Source organism: Hoplias malabaricus, chromosome 3 (genome assembly GCF_029633855.1).
Source record: "Hoplias malabaricus isolate fHopMal1 chromosome 3, fHopMal1.hap1, whole genome shotgun sequence".
In the NCBI taxonomy this organism is placed as follows: domain Eukaryota; kingdom Metazoa; phylum Chordata; class Actinopteri; order Characiformes; family Erythrinidae; genus Hoplias; species Hoplias malabaricus.
Window position 1 is genome coordinate 15,451,301 of NC_089802.1, and position 22,933 is coordinate 15,474,233.

A 22,933-nucleotide genomic window follows, 5' to 3' on the forward strand; every position below is an offset into this window, starting at 1 on the left:
CAGCACAAATATTGACCTACAAAGCCACAACAATCTATTACTGCCCCGAAAATATATGTGCAGTGAACAGAAACTAACACCAGGCCTGTCTCACTTACTCCATTAAATGTGTTTAACTAATTAACACCATAAAACAAAACTAAAATAGGGTAAAATAACTTACCCTGTCAATGAACCTGCAATAATTAGTTGGCAATGTGTAGTAGACATATATAATAGAGACACCGATGGAAACACCCATTTATTTCCACACACACACACACACACACACACACACAAATTTCATGATGAATCGACCAATAGGAATGCTCCAAAATTACTTACAGTAAAATCCCTTTACACTGACTTATACTGAAATTTAAGATGTTTATTTTCCCTTCTCCTATAAAGTTGCTATTTTGGGAGATACATATTTTTAATTTGACAGCGATTGTATTGTTTGTTTTTTTTAATAGGGTAATATTAATAAATATGTCGTTTTTTTGGTTGTTGTGCATTAATTTGAGTACACGGAGCAGCTACTAACCCATAAACCATTCTAACCTTTATTTTGATAGAATAACAATAAGAAAACTGCATAAAAACAGCAAGATGAGAGCTGAGAAATAAGAGAACAAAACTCATTCTGAGCAGGGCTGTTTAGACAACCAGTTCTTAGAGTTGTTATTAAAATAGATTTGTTCTTTGTTTCTTAATCTATTAGTACTGTCTTGTACTTTTTTTCTTTTTGGGTGTAGGCGGTGTGTAGGCCCAATTTAACTGATTAAATCAACCAATTTCATCTCACTATGTTGTAATTTGTATGTAACATCTTCACACACACTGGCTATAGAATACTATGTGATAGGAAATTGCTCCAGCAGTTCGGAACAGGCTTAGATACTTGTTAATGTTAATCCCGTAAAAGGCACAGGTTCCATTGTCTTTTCTGGGGCTTATTACAGTCTTATACCAATGTAATTTCAGAATAATAAGTCTTAGGGAGAGTTTAGACAGCCCTTCTTTTCTAAACATGAGGCTGGCTGCATCTTTTGATTAAAGAAGAAGTGGGATGCTTGTCTAAATTTGGAGGCTAATGAAATGGATTGACAAGTACTGTTGGTAAACACAAGACAGTAATTGGGGAGAACAAGAAAGACAGAAATGATCAATAAGCATTTCAAAACTGACACACATCATAATTAAGAGTGGTAACATTTGTCAGGTGTTTGATCTAAGTGTCCAGAAATGTCGAATGAGATAAAGCATGCACAGTATTAACTGGGCAGCTATGATTATGTGTGCCCCTTATTTGTCGTCCCAAGGGAACTACAGGCCTGGTATTTTAGGGGGTTAATAAGGATTCTGCCTCAAACAAGCTTAACTTACCTTGATAAATCCATTAAATGTGTACTGACAGGCCGGAAAGACTATTATTTCACTAGCTACCATCTATAGTCCCTGACAGTCAGCTGTGGCGATGCCTCACAGGTAAAATGAAGCATTGACTGAAAACTCTTGAGACAGGCTGTTGATCCAAAGCCATCTGGGAGTTTGGAGGCAAGGCATAAACAATAAAGTAGGTCAGATAAGTGTTAGGTTTAATAGTGGGCTATGCAGAATGAGCAAATGTTGTCTGCTAACATAAATTTTAAACTGAAGACTCTTTTTGGTGACAATTTAATGTGGTATTGTGCCTGAAGTGCGTCCTTGGACCAGTGTGTCAGTGTCATGTATTTGGGCCACAAATGCAACTGTATGATGTAGGGCTAGGAGATTAGGATCAAGCCTAATATAAGAGATAAGATTTGAGGTTAGAGTTAGCATGATGCTATCATTAAATTTAGCGTAGGTGCCACTGCTAGCCCAGATGAGTTGAATTTACTTTAAACATTTGAGGAAACTTGTCCTTTAAAAAGGTAAGCAATGTGTAAGGAAAATTCAAAACATATGTATTTCTATTGTAATTAAACATTTTAATTCTGTGTCGAGGATCATGTTTAGACTGTTGTGTAGTGATGAGATCAGGGATTAGCATACAGTATATAAGCATATGATCATAATGTATTTTCCTGTTTTCAGTCATACTGGTTTGGGCAAATCCTTTTCACACCAGAGCTGATTTATTAATGATGTTTATAAACAGGGGCCTTACGGTGGCACAGCAGGTAGGTGTCGCAGTCACATAGCTCCAAGGACCTGGAGGTTGTGGGTTCAAGTCCCGCTCTGAGTGACTGTCTGTGAGGAGTTTGGTGAGTTCACCCTGTGTCTGTGTGGGTTTCCTCTCATGGTCCAAAAACACATTTTGGTAGGTAGGTGGATGGGTGACTCAAAAGTATCCATAGGCGTGAAGGTGTGCCTTGTGAAAGACTGGTGCCCCTTCCAGTGGCTCCGGGTAGGCTCAGGATCCACCGCGACCCTGAACTGGAAAAGCGGTTACAGACAATAAATGAATGAATGTTTTTAAACGCTGCTGGCAAGATGAGTGATGATATCTAGCTCACTGGTCATGATAATTTGAAAGGAGCGTATGACATCATATTTCCCCAATATTTTTGATGGGTTTGAACTTCCACCAGCAACTTGAACTCACTGTTTTCTGAGAAGATGCAATGACAACAATCAAGATCATGGATCCGTTGTGTCCCAGCAACTAGAAAGCGCTGCCAAATGCCATGCAGAGTAGCGAGTCCTCTTTTTCATCATATATGATCCTGGATTCTCCAGAAGCAGATTATTGTATTGTAGCTTCATGCTACTTTCCTCTGTCCAGAAATAGCAAGAATACATTCTGCCTGTTTGCTGCTGTTTTTCAACAACAACAATCCAGCCTGCAGTCCCACAATAGAAACAAGCATTCATCTATCCCTCATGCAACAACAGTGCTCAATATGTATCACGCTTAAAAATTATGGTTTTACAAGGGTTCTTAATAGAACACCTGAGCACTTGAAGCACATTTGGCATGGTTAAGCGCTTCTTTGCATTTTGAAAGTGTTCTTCATATTGAGGGAGAATGGGCTATAGATGATTCTTTATGGCACCACAATGGTTGTTCTATTGTTATGACGTCAAGCTTGTTACAACAGAAGAACTGTTTTTGATGCCATATAGAACCCTTGTTGGAAAAGAGCTGTATAGAACCATCTATAGCACATTCTCTATCAAGAGATTGACGTGGTGGAGGTGTGTTAGTGTGTGTCTGGTACGAGTGGCCTAGTGTGTCCACCGATGAAGGACTAGTGCATGACAAACAAAAACTGTGCAGCGACAGATAAGCTACTATCTCTGAATTTACATCTACGAGGTAGGAGTGTCTAACAGCGTGGACAGTGATTGGACACAGGGTTTGTATTGATCTACCACTGTAAGGGTCATGACTTGGTGCTAAAAATGTATGCAGAGCAACAGACATGCTCGCATATGTAACAGTAGAACTACCAAATGCTCGTCAGTGGAGCTGAGTGAGTGTAGAATAAAAGGAGAAATATCTGACGTGGAGGTTGCCTCATGTTTCCTATTATTTATTTATTTATTTATTTATTTATTTATTTATTTATTTATTTATTTATTCCCTGCTGCATCTTTGGCATGTAGCCTAATGATTACATTAAGGATTCATGTTTTTCATTCTCGTAAAACACTCTTCATTTCCTCTTCTCGTTGTTGTTCCCCCGGTTCAAACCGAAGCCCTTGGTGGAAATAATCCACAGATATCTCGATTACTGATATAATCAATAGTGACAGCCTTAAAGAACACACGCAGCGCCTCTGGATCAACAGCAGCGTGGTGTAGGCTCAGCGCAGCCTCAATAAAACATCAGCGCTTTTAGCTGGGGCTTGACAGAAGCAGACAGTGGAGCATATTTCTCATTTCAGAGAGTGTGTCGGTGCATGGCTGCAGTGTCAGTGTTGCTGCCTGCCCTTCGTCAGACACGGCTGCTTCTCCCAGCTCCGAGTGCTGTTCTGCATGCAGAGAGTGCTGTGCATGTGTGTGTATGTTTGTGTGTGTGCTGTGTCTCTGTGGCACCATCTCCTGCCTGTGCCTCAGCAAAGAGAGAAGCCTCTGTTTGATTTAGCTTTGATTGAGCGAGATCATCAGTCGCCTCTCTCTCTCTCTCTCCCCCTCTCTCTCTCTGCTTGTGTTTACTCATTCCTGGTGTGTGTGTGTGTGTGTGGGTTTTTTGCATGTGTGTGAAAGGGAGATTCTTTTCCCTCGGCGTGTTCTTTTTTTACCTTCAGAGCTTCTCTTCTGCTTCCTGGAATCCCTGGCCGGATCTCATTCCAGGAACAGTGGGCAAGCTCCTCGTCCTCTTTGTTGATTGTTGTCCCCGACTGGTGACCCAGCTGTTACCAGTGCTGTAAATATATAAATAAATAAATTAAATTAAATTAAATAAATAAAAGAATGAATGAATAAGCGCGAAGCTGGAATGACCTCGTCTCCCTCAGCCAGAATTCCCCTCTGAGCCTCGAGCCAACTGGCAGAGGTGAGACAATTTGGGAGACAAACCCATGCTGCAGGAGCCTAGTCCTCATCACACAGTAATTACATAGTAATTATATGATTTCATGTCCGTGGGTTGGCAAAATGAAAGCAATGACTCTAGATATCTAAATGCTAATCCTCTTGTCCCGGATGAATCTGCTGAGGTTTGGCTCTATTTGAAATGACCCTTGGAGAGGGCATTACAGTAGCGCTGCCTGTGGTCTTAATTGCTACCACACAACTCCAGGGTGTTGGGGTCCTGGGTTCAGTCTGTGCCTCGGGTTACTGTCTATGAGGACTGTGTATTTCCTGTTTCTGTGTGGGCGTCCAATGAATGCTACCCTTAGCTGAGAGACACATAGGACTGCACTGTTAACCTGAATAAGTTAGCAGAACCCAAAAAATGTAAGGCAATTGTTGCCATAACATTTTTAAGTTAATTCATTAATTATCTGTAAGCGTTTATCCAGTTCAAGGTCGCGGTGGGTTCAGAGCCTACCTGGAATCATTGGGTGCAAGGCAGGAATACACCCTGGAGGGGGCACCAGTCCTTCACAGGGAAACACACACACTCACACACACTCACACCTACAGACACTTTTGAGTCACCAATCCACCTACCAACATGTGTTTTTGGACTGTGGGAGGAAACCGGAGCACCTGGAGGAAACCCACGCGGACACAGGGAGAACACACCAACTCCTCACAGACAGTCAACCAGAGCAGGAATGGAACCCACAACCTTCAGGTCCGGGCCATTTTTAAGTTCATAAACTCATACTCAGTTAATGCATACTCATTTACTTTAAGTGTCTACAATTTCATTTAATGCTTAATATTACTAAAAGAATATGCATTTCTGGTATTCATCCACAATCTCGAATGAAAATTGCTGCTCTGGTCCCATGTCTGTGACTTCAGAAAACATGCTGCGTACACTCATAACATTTAAGTTAAATCAATCATATACAGTTACTTTTACTTAAAACACAAAACAGGACTCAAATAGTTTTTCACAAACTCAAAATGAAGAAACTGTTGAAAATAATTTAATTGTTTAATTGAGTGAACATTTTCAATATATTTTAAGTTAGAATCACTCAATCCCGTTAATTACTGTGAACATTAGGGTTTAGTGTGTGAAACACAGGTCCACAGGTAACGGACTGGTGCCATAGTGTACTTCAGAAATAATGACACTGATAAATACTGAGTGTTTATGAATGAATGAATCAATAAATGCATGAATGAATGAATTAATTAATGGATGGTAAGATAACCCTTTATGAGCCTGAATTCTACACTTACCTCTTAAATACGAGGGTTCTTCAAGTGCTCCTTTTAACATTGACATGTTTTAACAATCTGGAGAAACATTACATCTAAGAAGAATTTCAGAATGGAAATGATCCTATACTCTAATAGAACCCTATATGAACCCTCCTTATTTAAGAGTATAGTTTCTCACTTTCATAACTACATTAATGCAAATACAATAATATTGTTTCTTTCATTCAATTGTAGGTACCACCTTTAAATGAGACTACACCTATAAAAATGATAAATGATTTAAAAGACTGTTTATTACATGGTTATTAATTAGGTTGGGGACACTTTAAAAGGCAGTGATAATCATTTGTAATACAGAGATAGGGAGTGTGACAGGGATAAGCTCTGATGTGAGAATATGAATCTTGTCATTTCACATGTTAACGTATACCACGTTAATATTAATAAATAAAACGAGACTCATGTGACAGAGTTAATGTTGACTGATGGAGAAGACAACAAAATGGATGCATGTGGGTTCACTATTTGGCAAATAACAGGTCACTGTTGCCCTTTCTATCTTTGTGTTATAACTGTTTATTAATTTCTATCAATAAATTAACAGCTTAATTAATAACTAATAATGGAAAGATTTAAAATTATTTATAAACATTTATAAGTTTAGGCTTAATCTAAAGTAGTGTCTTTTATTTACAGTTAAACAACACAAGCCCAAAGCTTTCATCAGAACAAGCTCAGTCTTCATTTAGACTCGATTTTGTTTTAATCTCAATAAATCTCTTGGGCTTGTCCACAGATGCATATTGCTGAGGTCTCCTTCTGCCTGAATCCTAAACGCTGTGTCTGTGCAACTAGCTGACTGGCAGAGGTGTGTGTGAGAGAGAGAGAGATAGATAGATAGAGAGAGAGAGAGAGAGAGAGAGAGAGAGAGAGAGAGAGAGAGAGAGAGAGAGAGAGAGAGAGAGAGAGAGCAAAGAAGTGAAAGAAAATTATGCATTCAGGAGCCTATTAGTTATCAAAACGCTCCATTTACATGAGGCTCCAGTCCAGGTTGGGAGCCTGGTGCAGAGGAGAGAAAAGCAATGATGGGAACACTCCAACATAGAGTGCTTCATTAAGGTAGTAACTACACTGATGGCCTTTTCCGTCAAGAAATAACTGGGGCTTTGTGGCAGCAGTGTTAGACTGCATTATTGCCTGTATTAGAGTGGGGTTATAAACTGATGATTGTAAAGGATACATTTACACAGAATAAAGAACCAATGAGTTGAAGGACAATGAAGTTCTGTTCAGCAGTTTGCAGACGTCCCTATTAATGAGTACATTCAGCTCCTTTAAGTTCCACACGTTGTGGACATGGATGGTCAGTTGTGCACATACACCAAAACAAATGAACTGTGTGGCTGTGGAGCAGCTGCATACGAGCTTACGTTAACCAGGCTATTTATCTATTTATCACCAACTATTTATCCATTTATTTATTTATTTTTGTCCACAGAGTGTGTTAGAAGGAGGGTCAGAAAAACATTCACATCTGTAAAGAGCTCTGTTTGTTGTTTTTGTTGCTGCTGAAATGATCTGCAGCATCTCATGAATAAATTCCTTCCTTTCTGATGCTCCTGAGGAGCCGAGTTATATCCTCTCATGCACGTATCAGTCTGTTATCTCGAAATAACACTGTCTTTATTATACATCATTCCTTCTGTTCCGCTAGCTGTTGTTCTCTCTGCTGTTTTCATCCAAATAGAAGTGTAGTACTCAAACATGGTCTCTGGACATTTTCCTTTTGTCTCACGCTTGTCCTACACTCACTATTATTTAAGCTCAGCCTTATCTTAGTCTCAGAATTAGTCTCCTGCTTCGACCAAGTACAGATACTTGTGGCAACTCCTGCCAAATTTCTCAGGTGTGTGTGTGTGTGTGGGGGGGGGGGGGGGGGGGCAACGTTGAAACGTTGAAGAGTTTTATTTCTGTGGTCACCTCATGTAGAAATTCCACCAATAACCACTCGATTCATAAAGCATTCTCTTTATCTACTGTACACTGTTTGTACATTATAAAGTCTATGCATTTTTCATCTTCAGTCTTCAGATAATTTATTTTAGGTGCATTAGATCCATAATAAAGAGTATAGTGAAGTTTACGGATGTCGTAGTGACCTGCTCTTTATACACGGCTCTAGCTGCTCTGGGTATCCGTACAGGGTTGTGCCCACAATTAATCAGTGCCCTATTCATTACTTCACCATAATAGTGTACACTGTGCGGAATAGAGTAGCAGGCCCTTTGGAACATGCATCACCTTGTATATGACGAAAGTACATTCCAGGACCCCAATGAGAATACAATGAAGGCTCTGCAGCTCTATAAATGAGCCTTAACGTGAGAGTTTATGAGAGTAGTCTGGGGAAATTTTCCACCATCTTGAAATTGTCCAAAAATGAGGCAGGACTTAATGAAACAAAATCTAACGCTGATTGGACTGTGATATTAGAGGCGGGACAAACCGTCTGGCAGAGTTTGGATAATACAGAGGCGTGGGCTATTTCTGTAGTAAATGAAATGAAAGAAAATAATGAAAGAATGAAAGAAAAGTACATTTTTCCCAAACCTGGCCCCTCCCATATACCTTTAGAAGTAAGCACAGAGTGTCATTAAAATGAAGTGTGGAATGCTGTGTTGAGTGGAGCTTTTTGTTACAGTAAACATGAGTGACGGAGAGCGTGAACAAGTGAATACACACATGAGCATGTGAGGGTGGAAGTAGTGAGCGAGTGAGGGAGTGAAGATGAGCATGTGTGTTAGTGTGTAAATAAATGTGAGAGAGAATTTGTGAATGTGTTAATGTGTTCATGAGTAAAAGGGAGCATGTGAGTTTGTGAATGTGTTGGAGGTGTGTATGAGTACTGTGAGTGTGAGCATGTGAGCATGAATGTGTAAAGGAGTGTGTGTGTGTGTGTGTGTGTGTGTGTGTGCATGACTGAGTGAATGAATGTGAGAGTGAATACATGAGTATCTGTTAAGTGAATGTGATATTTATTTACTTTATTATTTATTTACATTTTCTTTCCAGTTGCAGTGACTCATCCTGAAGGATCTCAGTGCCAAATCACTGCATCTGTCCATCTCTGATTAAATCAACTGGACTCAGAAGTCAACACATCTCTGTTTGTTGAGGAGGAGGTATTTGATCACGATCTAAATTCCAAAAGTTTTGTTGTATTGTTTTGAACATGAAAACCTCTCCTTTACATTTCTGGCGTTTCTGTGAATTCCTGGCACTGGAACAAGTGGAACAGCTCGGTCTCAAGGTGAATTCATACGTGTTTGAATAAAAGAAAATTCCCAGGATTCCTACATTTACAAAATGCAGTTCACCCTTTGTGAAGGTCCATGTGAAGTTCATGTGCTCACGCTGAACAATCAACCTTAACCCTGTCCCTAAACATAAACCCGAAACCTAAACCTTAAACCTTAACGCTAAGCCTAACTCTAAGCTGCAAAAGTCAGAAATGACAGGATTTTCTTTTGCCAAACTGTTATAATGTTCATTCATTCATTATCTGTAAGCACTTATCCAATTCAGGGTCGCAGTGGGTCCAGAGCCTACCTGGAATCATTGGGCGCAAGTCCTTCACAGGGCAACACACACACAAACATACGGACACTTTTGAGTCACCAATCCATCTACCAACGTGTGTTTTCGGACTGTGGGAGGAAACCGGAGCACCCGGAGGAAACCCACGCGGACACGGGGAGAACACACCAACTCCTCACAGACAGTCACCCAGAGCTGGAATCGAACCCACAACCTCCAGGTCCCTGGAGCTGTGTGACTGCAACACTACCTGCTGCACCACCGTGCCGCCCTGTTATAATGTCCTCTTTTATAATGTACTCTATAAAGCTTCTGTAATTCTACTTTAGGCACATCATAGGTTTAGTGAAACAGCTCCACAAGTGGACGGGAGCTCATGAATCATTTAAAGCTGTCTTAGCTATGAATTATAACAAATCATAACATGGAACTATTAGAAATATCCATGTTTGTTTTTTTTTTCTTTATATATGCACTACACTCACACATATGTCACACATCTTCAGGGACCTGGAGGTTGTGGGTTCGAGTCCCGCTCCGGGTGACTGGTATACGGGTGTCTGTGAGGAGTTGATGTGTTCTCCCTGTGTCCACGTGGGTTTCCTCCAGATTCTCTGGTTTCCTCCCACAGTCCAAAAACACACGTTGGTAGGTGGGCTGGTGATTGTGAGTGAGTGAATCATTTTGGATAGGCTCCAGAGCCACCACAACCCTGAACTGAATAAGCGGTTACAGACAATAAATGAATGAGTGAATGAATGCACTAATATTTGGAGATCTTCTTGAATGAAAAAGTGTCTGAGATGCAGGTTTTATGACTTTGATGGTATCGATTGTTTTGTGTCTTAAGCCTAATCTTTCTCCCTTATAGCCTCTTTAACAGTTTCAGCTATCACATGTGCCCTCGCTGTATTATTAAATAGTAATTATTTTTATAAAATCTTAATCATTCATATGATATCTACTAAATAGTAATTCATTATTCATTCATTCATTATCTGTAACCACTTATCCAGTTCAGGGTCGCGATGGGTCCAGAGCCTACCTGGAATCACTGGACGCAAGGCGGGGAATACACCCTGGAGGGGGCGCCAGTCCTTCACAGGGCAACACACACAGTCACACATTCACACCTAGGGACACTTTTGAGTCACCAATTCGCCTACCAACGTGTGATTTTGGACTGTGGGAGGAAACCGAAGCGCCCGGAGGAGAACACACCAACTCCTCACAGACAGTCGCCCAGAGCAGGACTCAAACCCACAACCTCCAGGTCCCTGGAGCTGTGTGACTGCGACTCTACCTGCTGCACCACCGTACCGCCCTATTAAATAATAATAATAATAATAATACATCAAATAAAATGATATTTAAAATAAACAGGGTTCAATTCTGCCTAGATTTGATCTTGGCTCCATTTACATCCACTGAATCTTGACTCCTAGTAGTCTAGGACCTGTCTTGAACTTTACATAGGTTGTCTTGACAACAGCCCGAGTCCCTAGCATCAGCGCTAAATTTATTAAGGGGCTCTCTGTAGACAGGCATGCATTATCACGCCATTGTCGCCATATCATTGTGTTTATGTGCACTGGAATACAACCCATCACGTATTCTGAGACATTTTCATTCATTCTCGTCTGTCTCTCACCCACACAGTCGGCACTGTGTCAGATGAATGTGATGGGTCTCTTGTTTGGGAGCATTACAGACATAAAGCATCGCCATTACATGGGTGAATTCCACTCGCAGATAGACATGGCTTTTCCTACTGAACTATGAGCTGGAGTAAGTGGCCTGGGCAATGGCTGTTGGCCTGGGATATGAATTTCCTGGCTGCGGTTCTCTGTCTGCGCCAGGCTTGTTAAAGCAGAAAGCGCAGAAAGGTCAGGACACTTTTCGCCTCGTACACATGGCCTCAGTGTGGAAGATTTGCATTTCATAAATCTTGCAGCTGAACCACTATTCATTATACATTTCTCAGATTTCTCAGCATTGCTGGGGCATCATCACCATCCTCTGGCCTGGATTCTGCTTCTGCTCTCAGTTTATTTACTGGTTTATTCATTTTTTAATGATTTATTTTTCTTCTTAAAGTGAAGGCAGACGGGATACTGTTGTAGGGGAAACCAGTTGGGGAGAAAACCCTCTTGGTCCATCAAAGCTTTGAAATACGGGGCATTGCGTTGCTCTTCCAGTTGCTTTCTTGCTGGTGGAAACAGACCAAAGGCTGCAATCCTTCTCACATCTGGGATCTATCAAACTTGAAACAAGATTTCAATACCTGCGCTTTCGGCATGGCGGGATAACAATAAAAAAAAACCCTGCATCTGCCAAGGGCTCAAAGTCAAACACTATTTTAAAATTTACAAGAGCCAAGGATAAGAGGGTCAGGGATAAATCAAAGCGCTCACCCGGAGAATATGACCAGCAAATGAAAATCAGCATCAAAATAGCCCAGTCAGGCCAGGAGAGACAGAGGAGACAAATAAACTCGTACTACCTTAGAAACTGAGATAGAGCCTTTTCATTTGAGGTGGGTTTTACAGGTCAGTGAATGGGTTCCCTGTGGGGAGGGGTGGGGGGTGGACCACCCTTAAAACAGTGCGCCTGTAGAGCAGAGTGTCAGCTGTGCATCAATAAGTCAGTGGCTCAGGGCTTTGTTTATGAGTGAATATCTGGAGCCCGATCAAAAGGAGAGCAGTTCAGCTGCATCCCTCCGGTAACTGCAGAAACACACCGCAGAGTTCTAAACCCATGACTTTCAAACCTTTCATGCCCAAAGTTACATCTGATGTAAAGATGAGAAGCTCAAGGTCTACCCAGACTTGCCTAAATATGCCACCAGGACTCGTACGTGTGCAGTAGACCGAATTCAGTGTGAAGATACCAAGCGCAAAGAGCCATTTAATAAGAACACTATCAGATATAAAGGCACTGTACTGTACTGTACACTACAGGGACAAAGAGTGTACAGATACCCTCAAAGGTACAACAGGGGTCTGTCTTAAGTGCCGGTTGTTTTGTACAGAATAAGAAAGGGTAAATATACATACATTTTTAAAGGTAAACCTGCTCATTAAAAGTTTGTATGCCCTCCTCTTACCTTTCAGAAATGTAAACTATATCTCTCTGGCATTTATGGCTTATATTTTTTTGTGCTTATTTATACAAATAATCAAATATAAGGTCCATATATAATATGTCCAAATTGAAATAATGAAATGATAAACCTTTGTAAAGAAAATGACAAAAGTACATTTCCTGAGAAACTTTTTCACAGCTTTAGTGGATCCCATGTTTCACCAGGGAATTCCAGACAGTTGTTAGGCTGTTGCTACATTGTCACTAGGGTGAATCACTGTGTACATGATTGCTAATTTGTCTGAAGCGTGCTGCTATGATGTTTGTAAAGTGTTTTATTTGGTTGCTTTGGAATTCTAGGAGGTTGAAAGGGCAGTTGCTATGGTATTTTTGGTAGCTGTTATGGTGGTTGCTAAGCTATTCCAGGTGGTTGCTAAGTTTCCCCAACAGGATGCAGGTAGGTTGCTAAGTGGGTGCTAGGGTGTTTCTTGGTGATTGCTTTGTTGTGTTCTTGCTAGCGTGTCACATATGGTATACCAGGTTGCTGTTATGGTCCCAGGAGGTTGCTAGCCTGTTGTTAAATGATTGATGTTGTAGGCCATATGTTTTCAGTGTAATTGTAATGTTGTGATATAAGAAGGTTGCACAAACCCTATTTATTTAGAAAAAGAAATTTTGGTGAACAATTACCAGCTATGTGAAAACCATACATCAGACAGCTATATGCAAGCACGCATAGACCAATCAGACAGAGATCTGAACTTGAAATGCTTTCTTTGTTTTGAAAATTGCATAATGAATAAGATGACAATAATGAAAAGAAGTAGAAGATGTTGCACTGCTGTACTTTGTAATGCACCACCATAATTACTATTTCTTTGGGAATAGGAATATGCCACACGCCTTTGGAACAGACACTCATCCCAGGAGCGACGCGCTGAAACCGTACTCTGAGGAAAACTAAAGTAGTGAAAGATATATCTCACTTTCCTTCAGAAGGCGTGTGGATAGAATTCCCTCATGAGCTTGGACTGAATGCCTTGCATTTTATTTCTGTGCTCGTGTTTCAGCATTAAGACATTCACAGAACTAAAAAGAATGTCATTCTTGCCCTGAAAGTTTCAGAACACAATGCGATGTCAGAGAAAGTGTCAAGGAGACGTGCCTCTGATACAGATGTGGTGTCCACTTGACATTAAAGTTGACCATTAATCTCTTAATGACAAATGACTCCTAATGGAATGTGTTGAATAATGTCCATGTCTATGTCAGTGTCTTACAGTAATGTGGTATTCATTTGTCAATTCGTCCAGAATGGTTAGAAAACAGAAAAGAATCTACTACAACATGCTATTTTACAAATAATGCTCTTTTATGCTATATGCTTCCTAGTTTAATAACTGCCAGAAGCCATCTTTAACTTGAACTCCCCCAATCACACTATGCTACCACCTGGGAAGATGAGCCAAGCATGTGCTTCCTCTGAGACCCCAACTGTGATCCCAACTAGGGCTACTTTTCAAACTGCTGCTAACACAGCACCTCTGGACAGCTGAGCACACTTGGAGGTGAACACTTACTGTCCAAATTGGCTAGTGTGAGGATGACTAATGAAGGGAGAGGGAGGATCATCCTCCCCACCTAGAAGTGAACAAGGCCATTTGGGCTCTCTTGGTCTCTCAGCATCTGATGGCCAGGAAGCTCTCCAAAAATGAGTACATGTACAAGGAAAAAAGGAGCAGTACTCCTAAAATACATTATGATTTGTAGGTATTTTTTCCCAGTTTTAAATAACTATGTTTATTAAACATTAAGTGCATAGGTTAAAACTTGGCTGCTGATGTTTCTACTGTTACAGATGGAGTGCAGTATTACAGCGTCTGTAAATGCATATATTATATGCAATTACATGTAATTAAATAAGTAAAACCTGACATTCATATGACCATTTTCAGGATTTGTACTAGGGTAAGAATGGATGTACTAGCGGTTGTTACACTGTTGTTACATGTGTTGTTAATATGTGATTGAGCAGTTATTAAAGCCACTTCACGTAATGTTGGATTAACATCCTAGATATTAAATTTTGGACCCTAGAGTTAGGCTTAGGGTGATGTTTATCATTAGGATTAAGGACAGGGTTAGGTTTAAGTTAAGAATAACAAGTTAGGTTTAAGGTTAGGTTAACAGTTAGGGTTAGGGTTAGGGTTAGGGTCAGAATAAAGGCAGATTTGTCATGATGGGTTGGCATCAGGCATTACTGTCTACATCCACAGAGTGTGAGCTATAGTTTGTATTTTGTCTTTTTTGAATGCTGGGAGCTGCCGTTTAGTCAAAAATGTATGATTTCCTGTTGAGACCAGGCTGGCTACAAAGGTAGAAGGGTGAGACATGCTGAGCCCTGAGACTTGTGAATCCGAATACAATTTAATTTTTGAACTGCTGCTAACACAGTGCCCCTGGACAGTTAAACAAACTTGGAGTAGAATGATAACTGCCCAGGTCTGGTAAAACAGCTACAAGATGCCTAGGTTGCATGACACTGACTGTTGGGAATAAAGGGAGGGCCATCCTACCCACACAGAAAGAGAGAGAGGCAAGTTTTGTTGTCTGGGATTCCTGGACTTGGAGGGCTGAGGCATTGCCAGGGATCCAAATATCTCCTGATTGCTCCGACTGCTCTCAGTGCTTACCCCACTGCACCAAGCAGAATAACGCGAGAGAATCGATTATTCAGCCAAGTGGTTAAAAAGAAGTCCAAAAAACGGTTTAAGCCTGCTGCACTGCTGTGCATCATTAACACTGTGTATGTATTATATACCCATACTGTGTTCATACTGCACTATAGGTATATTACATCTCCTGTGATTAAAGCCATCTTATATTTCAAGGCCACATCCCAAATCACTTTGACATGAACTGAAGTGTCTTTGCATTCATCCAGCATCTTACCAGGCTCCTAGCGCTGCTCTCCAGCAGGTAGATGGTTTTAATCAATAATCACTGTGGCTTTAGTGTGTTGACATATTTGCTCATGAAAATGGTTCTTTGAAAGGGGACATATTATTGAAAAAGAATCACATTTTCAGTGCACATGCACATTCATTCGGGGACCTGGAGCAAGCCACAAACTGTGAAATAAGACCACAGTTTTTGGTAGACTGCCAAAGTCAGAAATCATGGAATTAAATGAGATAATTTGATTTTGCACTGCTTCTGGTGTCAAATGTGGAGACTTTAGGATTGCATTGCTTCCTCTTCATTCACAGCACTGGACTTGTGTTTATCAGTGAGAGTGTCAAATGCAGGGTTAAACCGTGTCAAAAAGACACAGCAAGTGCAGAGAAATGAGAGAACCAAGAAACAAATGGCAAAAATAAGAGTGGAGAAGGAAGAGAACTGAGCTAAAACAGCTAAAACAAAAACTTCAGTGTGACTCACTTGACACTACCTCAGTTTGAGGGTGAGCTGTGTGTGGCTCATTCTCATTTAAAGAAACAGCCATTCTGACATTTCATTTAGAACCAGAACTGTGTTGACTTGGGGAAAAGGTGTACAATATGCCATTTTTTAAGGTGGAATAGTGATTTAAGTTGCTGGAAGCTATGGGTTCTTTTAAGGTGGATTTTCTGTTATGATGCTGGATTTTTCAGGTCGTATCAGAATGAAATGGTACATTATTGCCGTCTAACGATTTTGTGCTTTTTCTCTTTTGGTTTTGAGTCAGACTCATTAAGGAAATATGTCTTTTTTTTCTTGTTTTTTTCACTGATTAAAAATCTCTGCCTGTTGCACTAACCATTGCCTCGTCTTCCCTTCTAGCAGTTTTTCTTTCTCCTGATAAGGCAGAACCAGTGGCCTGTTACCATGGAGTCTCATAAAAGCATCTATTGCATTTCTTTCTATACTCATTACAAATGCATTCATTTACAGAGGGTTTCAGGATTAAGCATTCAGGCTTTAATTGCTGTTAGCATTTTTATTTCATTGCCCTGTTATAAGGAATACAGAATAGGCTTTGAACTGTTTGAGAACATGTCTCGCACTATACAGCACTGAATTCCCATCTTGTAGCAGCTCTGGTAGGTGGCATTATTGTCCTCCCTCAGGCTAAAATAACAAATCAAAAGTTCTACTGTCTTATTTTTTTATTTCTTCCAACGGAACAAACACAGTGGCGTAGTTTTCTACTGAGGCATGATAATATACACCAATCTACCACAACATTAAACCCGCCTCCTTGTCTTTACACTCATGCATTGTCCATTTGATCAGTCCCACAAACCACATAGGTGCTCTTAGTCATTCTACAACTGCAGACTGTAGCGTTTTCCATTGCTCTGCATACTTTTTAATTGTTTTTTAATGGTCAGGTCCCCACAGGGCCACCACAGAACAGGTATGATTCTGAATCATTCGTGGCACTGCAGGGACACTGGCGCGGTGGTGGTGTGTTAGCAGGATGTTTCATTGTTTCAACTGGATCAGACACAGCAGTGTACTGGGAGTGAAGTTGTTCTTCAGACAGAATGTGTTGAGTAGGGTTCTACTACACAGCATGTTGCAGTACTTTTTGGTGCTATCTAAAACCACTTTTAGAAAGGTACAGCAGCAAACTGATGAAACGTTCCATCTTGCACAGAACCAGTTCACCATTCAAGGTGCTAAAGAACCACTGCGTTTAAAGAACACTGGAGGAACCTGCATTCTGTGGATTAAACCCGACTGAGCTGGACTAATCTAAACTGAAGCAGTGTTAGTCACAGTCTTCTGTAAACAGGGTCAGGAAGGTCCGTCGTTCCCAGGTAATGTTTTAATGAGACTTAATGAAGTGGAAGTGTAAACGCATCTGCCCCCTGCTGGCAGAGAGAGGTAAGTGCATGCTGATGCTGTGCAGCAGATTGTGTGGCCCTCTCCACAGCATCCCTGTCTTCTCAGGACCTCCCTGGTTCACACAGCTCCTGCCAGCACCAGCTGGGCCTCTCATGCTCTCCAAAGTCCCTTGGTCTGAGCGGACCTGCCTCTGTTTGTTTCTCCGAGTGGGCCCGAGTGCTCGCCTGGCGGAATGTGTACATATTTGTGTGTGTGTGTGTGTGTGTGTGTGTGTGTGTTTATTTTGGAGCATGGGACACTCAGTTGGAACAGCCAGAAGGCTTTTCAAGTCTGAGCCGGGGTTTCCAACCTGCTCCAGGGTGTTGGAACACTTCTCCCTCCCTCCCTCTCTCTCTCTCTCTCTCTCTCTCTCTCTCTCTCTCTCTCTCTCTCTCTCTCTCTCTCTCTCTCCCTTTGTATGTAATGCCTTCTTCTGACTGTCTTTCTATCTTTCTTTCTTTGTTCCCTCTTTGCTTTCCTTTCCTTTCCTTCCTGTCCACTTATATCATTCTCAATCTCTCTCATTTCCTTTCCTCATTTTTTCTACCATTCTCTACCTGTCTCCCTCCTTCACTCACTCTATCTCTATATTAATTTCTCTCTCTCACTCCCCTCTCTCTTTCTCCTCTATATATCTCAGTCACATCTCTGTCTCTCTCTCTCTCTCTCTCTCTCTCTCTCTCTCTCTCTCTCTCTCTCTCTCTCTCTCCTCTGTTCTTGATCAGTGGAGCCCCCCCACCGTTTCATAATTCAGTAGGCTGGGTGTTAGCCTTAGCGACGGGGCCAGTGGTAGTGCTGCCGTGGCGACCTGTCACTCAGAGCCTTCCACGTTGCCATGTTAACTGCTCCCCGTCTCGCCCTGGTACATTAGAGATCCTCGGAGGAGCGCGCCAGCTCTGTGTGACATCTTTGACTGAGAGGGCTCTTTGAATCCAACTCTCTTTGATTAAGAGATTTACAAGGAAAAGTGGCACAGTGAACTCAGGGGAGAGCGAGAGACAGAGCGAGAGATTGAGAAAAAGAGAGAGAGAGAAAGAGAAGGAGTCTCTATTGCGAGGGGCCCTGCAAAAGCCAGCTGTCCTTAAACATCCTCTACAGCCCGCCTGCAAACAAATAAGGCAATCTCAGGCAACAGTTCTACCCAAATGCCACTAATGAAAAGCAATCATCGTATATATGACAAAATGAGGCTCCCCCTGTGCTTCTGGCAGACTCCACTCTTCTCTTCATCGCTATTCTGCTGCTGCCACCGCAATTTGCATTACACCGATGAGGGAAAGTCCTGCCTTTCTTCAGAGCTACTTTAGAACCATGACTTTAGGGCCACAGAAGACCAGGGGTCTGTCTGTCTCTGCCACTCCAGGTCACCAGGCCTGGCCTCGGAGTTTTAGAGGGACACTAGAAGAAATGCAACACGAGGATAAATGGCCCATGACATTCCCTACCGATGTTTTCGGTCAGATGTGTGTGTGTCAGGAACCCTGTTGGATAATAGAGGCTGTTACGTAAGCTGGGGCTTTTTTTTGTGTGTCTCTGTGTTTTAGATATGGGTAGGGATTATATAACAGAGGCAAAATTGTGCCACCTTTGTGCAAATCTATATCCCACCTCACACTTCCTCTGATCCATTTGGGCTCTCTCTCTCTCTTTATCTCTTTATCTCTTTATCTCTCTCTCTCTCTTTCTCTCTCTCTCTCTCTCTCTCTCTCTCTCTCTCTCTCTCTCTCTCTCTCTCTCTCTCTCTCTCACACAGCACTCTCTCTTCCCACCACCCTTTCGGATTTCCTGCGTCTATTAGTGAGGAGGTGTCACCGTGGTTCTAATTATCCATTAAAGCTCTAGGCCATACTTGCCATTCTCCCCTCTGTGGGTCAGGATTGGCCAGTCACCGCCCCAATGCCCAGATCACTCTATTGAGTGTGTGTGTGTGTGTGTGTGCACGCCGTGTGACTTCTGATTTGATCACCTCTTAAAAAGCAGGTACACTCTGATCATTGGTTTATGTCTCTTGCTTTTTTTTGGCCACAGCATTTGTGGCTAAATTTCTTCCCCTTTTTTATTTTTTCTTCCTCCATCCCTCTCTGGGGTATGAGGGGATAGGAGTTGGGAGGGGGGGTGGGGGGTGGAGGCTTTAGTTGACTCTGCATATGCTGTGTGTGCTGCTTCACACGTCTCTCTCTCTCTCTCTCTCTCTCTCTCTATCTCTCTCAATCTCTGTTCCTTGCTATCTTTCTCTCTCTCTCTTTCTCTCTCTCTCTCTCTGTCTCTCTCTCTCTCTCTCTCTGTCTCTCTCTCTCTCTCTCTCTTTCTTTCTCTATTCCTTGTCCTGCTAAATCTCTCCCTACCTATAAGCATAAGCACACACACACACACACACAACAAACAGAGCCTGAAGGAGAAAGGCGGCAGGGGAAAGGGGGAAGAAAGCTGAAGAGAAAAGAAGAGAAAGAGAGGGGCTGCTCAGGAAATATTAAGTCGGCATCACTCACAGTCCACCCCACCAGAACACACACACACACACACATACACACACACACACACACACACACACACACACACACACAGACATGCACACTGCAGCCTCTAAGAAAAGCAGCCGCATCAGTTTTCAGAGCAGCACTCCCCTCTTCCTCCTCCCATCCTCTCTCTCCCTCTCTCTCTCTCTCTCTCTCTCTCTCTCTCTCTCTCTCTCTCTCTCTCTCTCTCTCTCTCTCTCGCTCGCTCGCTCGCTGTATCGACACCAGTGTGTGCTCCTCTCACTGTGGGAATGTAGCGGACTTGGATGCTGCTCTTCTCTCTTTCTTTCCAGTCGTGACGCGCGGACGGACCTTGGACTGGACTGACAGCTGGACGTTGCGTGGTGGACAGAAGGGGGCCATCTGAGGGCACGGTTTGGGGGGTGGGTGGGGAACCGGGATCAAACGGATTTAACCCTGCTGATTCCCTGTGCGTCTCTGTGCTGTCCGCCGCTCGGCTGCTTTCTCTCGGGGGAAAGAGATTACAGCTTCCTGTGTGTGCTGGAGCACCGCTGGAGAGGAGAGAGGGAAAGAGAGAGAGGGGGAATACCAAGAGAGCGCAGCCTGGGCTGTGTCTGGGGAAAGCAAGCCTTTCCTGCTGCCACTGCTGCTACCTGAGTTGCTTTTCCTTTCCTGCACACACACACACACACTTGCGCGCGCACACACACACATAGGGGCTGCGCCAGCCGCCACACGGTTACTGCGTTAGTGCAGCTGCAAGAGGAGAGAAGCTGCAGCAGGGAGTGTTCTCGCAGACAAGGATTTTACACCGTGCTTCTGACAACTCCATCCGCCAGGCTTCCAATCCGTCTCCGGCATTTTCAGCTCCACGGAGCGCCTTGGGAATTATCTCCATCTCTCCGGACGCTGAACTACATAGAGGCACGTCCTTAGAACACCCCCCAAACCCTCTTTCATTTCTCCCTCTCTTCCTTTCCTGCTTTTACCTTTACTCTGTGTGTGTGAGTGTGCGTGTGTGTGTTGTCTGTAATTCTTACTTGTGCTTATCATTGCAGTTGTGTGTTGTGCTTGCTATTGCATAGTGTTTCTATATGGGCTAATGTTATACTGTGTAATATTCATGGGCTAATGTCTTTAAAGATGGTCTTTCTGAGTTTGCATGTGTCTCCATAGCTGGGAAGGAGTGTGAGTGTGTGTGTGTGTGTGTGTGTGTGTGTGTGTGTGTGTGTGTGTGTGTGAGAGTGTGTGAATGTTAATGAGATGCCTAGCCCCGGTTCCCTCCCTGGCCCCCTCCCTCGCTCGTCCCTCCGCCGCCGTTGCCGCTCTTGCTCTCTAGCCAGGCCCTGAACACCCACAACATGAGCGAGAGAACGGCACTAGGGGCCACCATGGAGACCATGACCCTGGAGGAGCCTGGGGGCGAACAGGCCTCTCCCCGAGCCCCAGGGCCCCTCCGCTGTGGGCCCTGTGCTCTATGGCCCCGCCAACAGCAGACGTGGTTGTGTGCCGTGCCCTTGCTGATGGGCTTCGTGGGCCTGGGCCTCAGCCTGATGCTGCTCAAGTGGATTGTGGTGGGCTCGGTCCAAGACTACGTCCCCACCGACCTGGTGGACGCCAAAGGCATCGGGCAGGACCCCATCTTCCTCTCCAAGCCCAGCGCCTTGCCCAAGGGTCCCGACGCCCCCTCTGCGTCTACGGTGGCGCCGGCCAACACTATGGGCCCGGGCTCGGCAGCGGATGGGACGGGGGCGGTGCAGAGGACTCAAGCCGGACCTCCTTCTAACCACAGCAGCAGCAGCAGCAGCAGTGGGGGGAGGGCAGCAGTCGGAGCCGGGGCAGTTGGAGGAGGCTCAGGGAACAGAGCCCCCCACCTCCATAACAGGTTGGGCACCAAAGCCAACGGCACCACCTCCACTCGTCCATCCACATCCGGGGGCAAGGAAGTGACCCCGCGTAGCACCACGGTCAGAAAGCCCAGCGGTGCTGCAGGAGGCCGGAACGGGCACCCACCCTCCAGAGCAGGCCCGGCAAGCCCCACCTCCATCTCCACCACCACCACAACAACTACATCTACCACCTCTACTACTACCACTAATGTGAAAAGCTCAACCTCACCCACCACCTCCACCCCTACCGCCCCGGCTAAGCGTCTGAACCCCGGACGCTCCTCCAAGGGACCCTCCACCAAGCCCACGCGCCCTCACCACCGCTTCAGAACCCGTAAGTGGAGCCGTCTACCGCTCCGGCGTAATTGGGCGGGTATTTGCATATGTATGTGTGAGCGGCTCTCATTTGCATGTGTTTTTCTCAACTGACTTGCTTTTATTTTCCGCTCGTGCTTATGTAATCAGATTGATCTGATTGTTTTAGGAACATCTTTTAGTTCCCTGGCTCCGTTCAACCACACAGCAGCTAGTGTTATTTCTCCGCTCACTTATGTAAATGTGCCCGAGAAGGGAGCCTTGGTATGTAAAACAGTGGATATACTCACACAGGCCCTGCTCAGTCTTACAAAAGAGCCAGTCAAGCAGGCTTAATGGCACTGGGGCTGGTGTGCTCATTAGCTGTGCATGGTAATGAGAGCACACACGAGTCCTCTTTTTCATCTTTAGCTGTTTACTCGGATGTGGATTAGCTTGATAGAGATCTTCCGAACTGACTCTGTGCTTCAGTTTCTCATATCAGTCCACTGGCATTGAGCTACTGTTATTGTTATTGCTATTGCTGCTTCCTCTTGTGCTTTTTTTTTTTTTTTTGTGCCTGAGCTCTGTTTCAGCGGCATATGGCAGTGGAGATATTTGTCTTTCCTCATAGGGAGAGGGAGAAGAGGGAGAGGAGTAGTAGAGCTGAAGAGTCAGTGAGAGAAGAGGGCCCTGCTCACCCCCTCTGTCAGTAAGGATCAGGTTCAGGGAAGAGATCCCATTTAGATAAGTAGAGATATGACTAGCGCACAGGTATGGCACTGGCCTCAGACTAGACCTGAGAGAGTCTTCACACCTGGGGACGCCGGGTGAGGAAGAGGGAGGTGACTCGATGGCGGGGTCTTTTTTTCATTATGGATAGAAAAGAGCTGCAAGAAGAGGACAATATTTACATTGCTCAGCGCGTGCCTCTGCGCAGCTATCTGTGTTCAGAATCTCTT

At 43.5% G+C, this 22,933-nt stretch overlaps 1 protein-coding gene across 1 annotated transcript in view; it reads left to right on the forward strand.

Annotated features, from left to right (window-relative positions):
- Window positions 1-20,237: 20,237 nt before the first annotated feature.
- nrg3b (neuregulin 3b) overlaps window positions 20,238-22,933 on the forward strand; it is a 245,894-nt gene continuing 243,198 nt past the window's right edge. Inside the window, exon 1 of the mRNA XM_066665164.1 lies at window positions 20,238-22,011. Coding sequence (XP_066521261.1) covers window positions 21,150-22,011 — 862 coding nt within the window. The 5' untranslated portion in view covers window positions 20,238-21,149. The remainder of the gene's footprint in view (window positions 22,012-22,933) is intronic.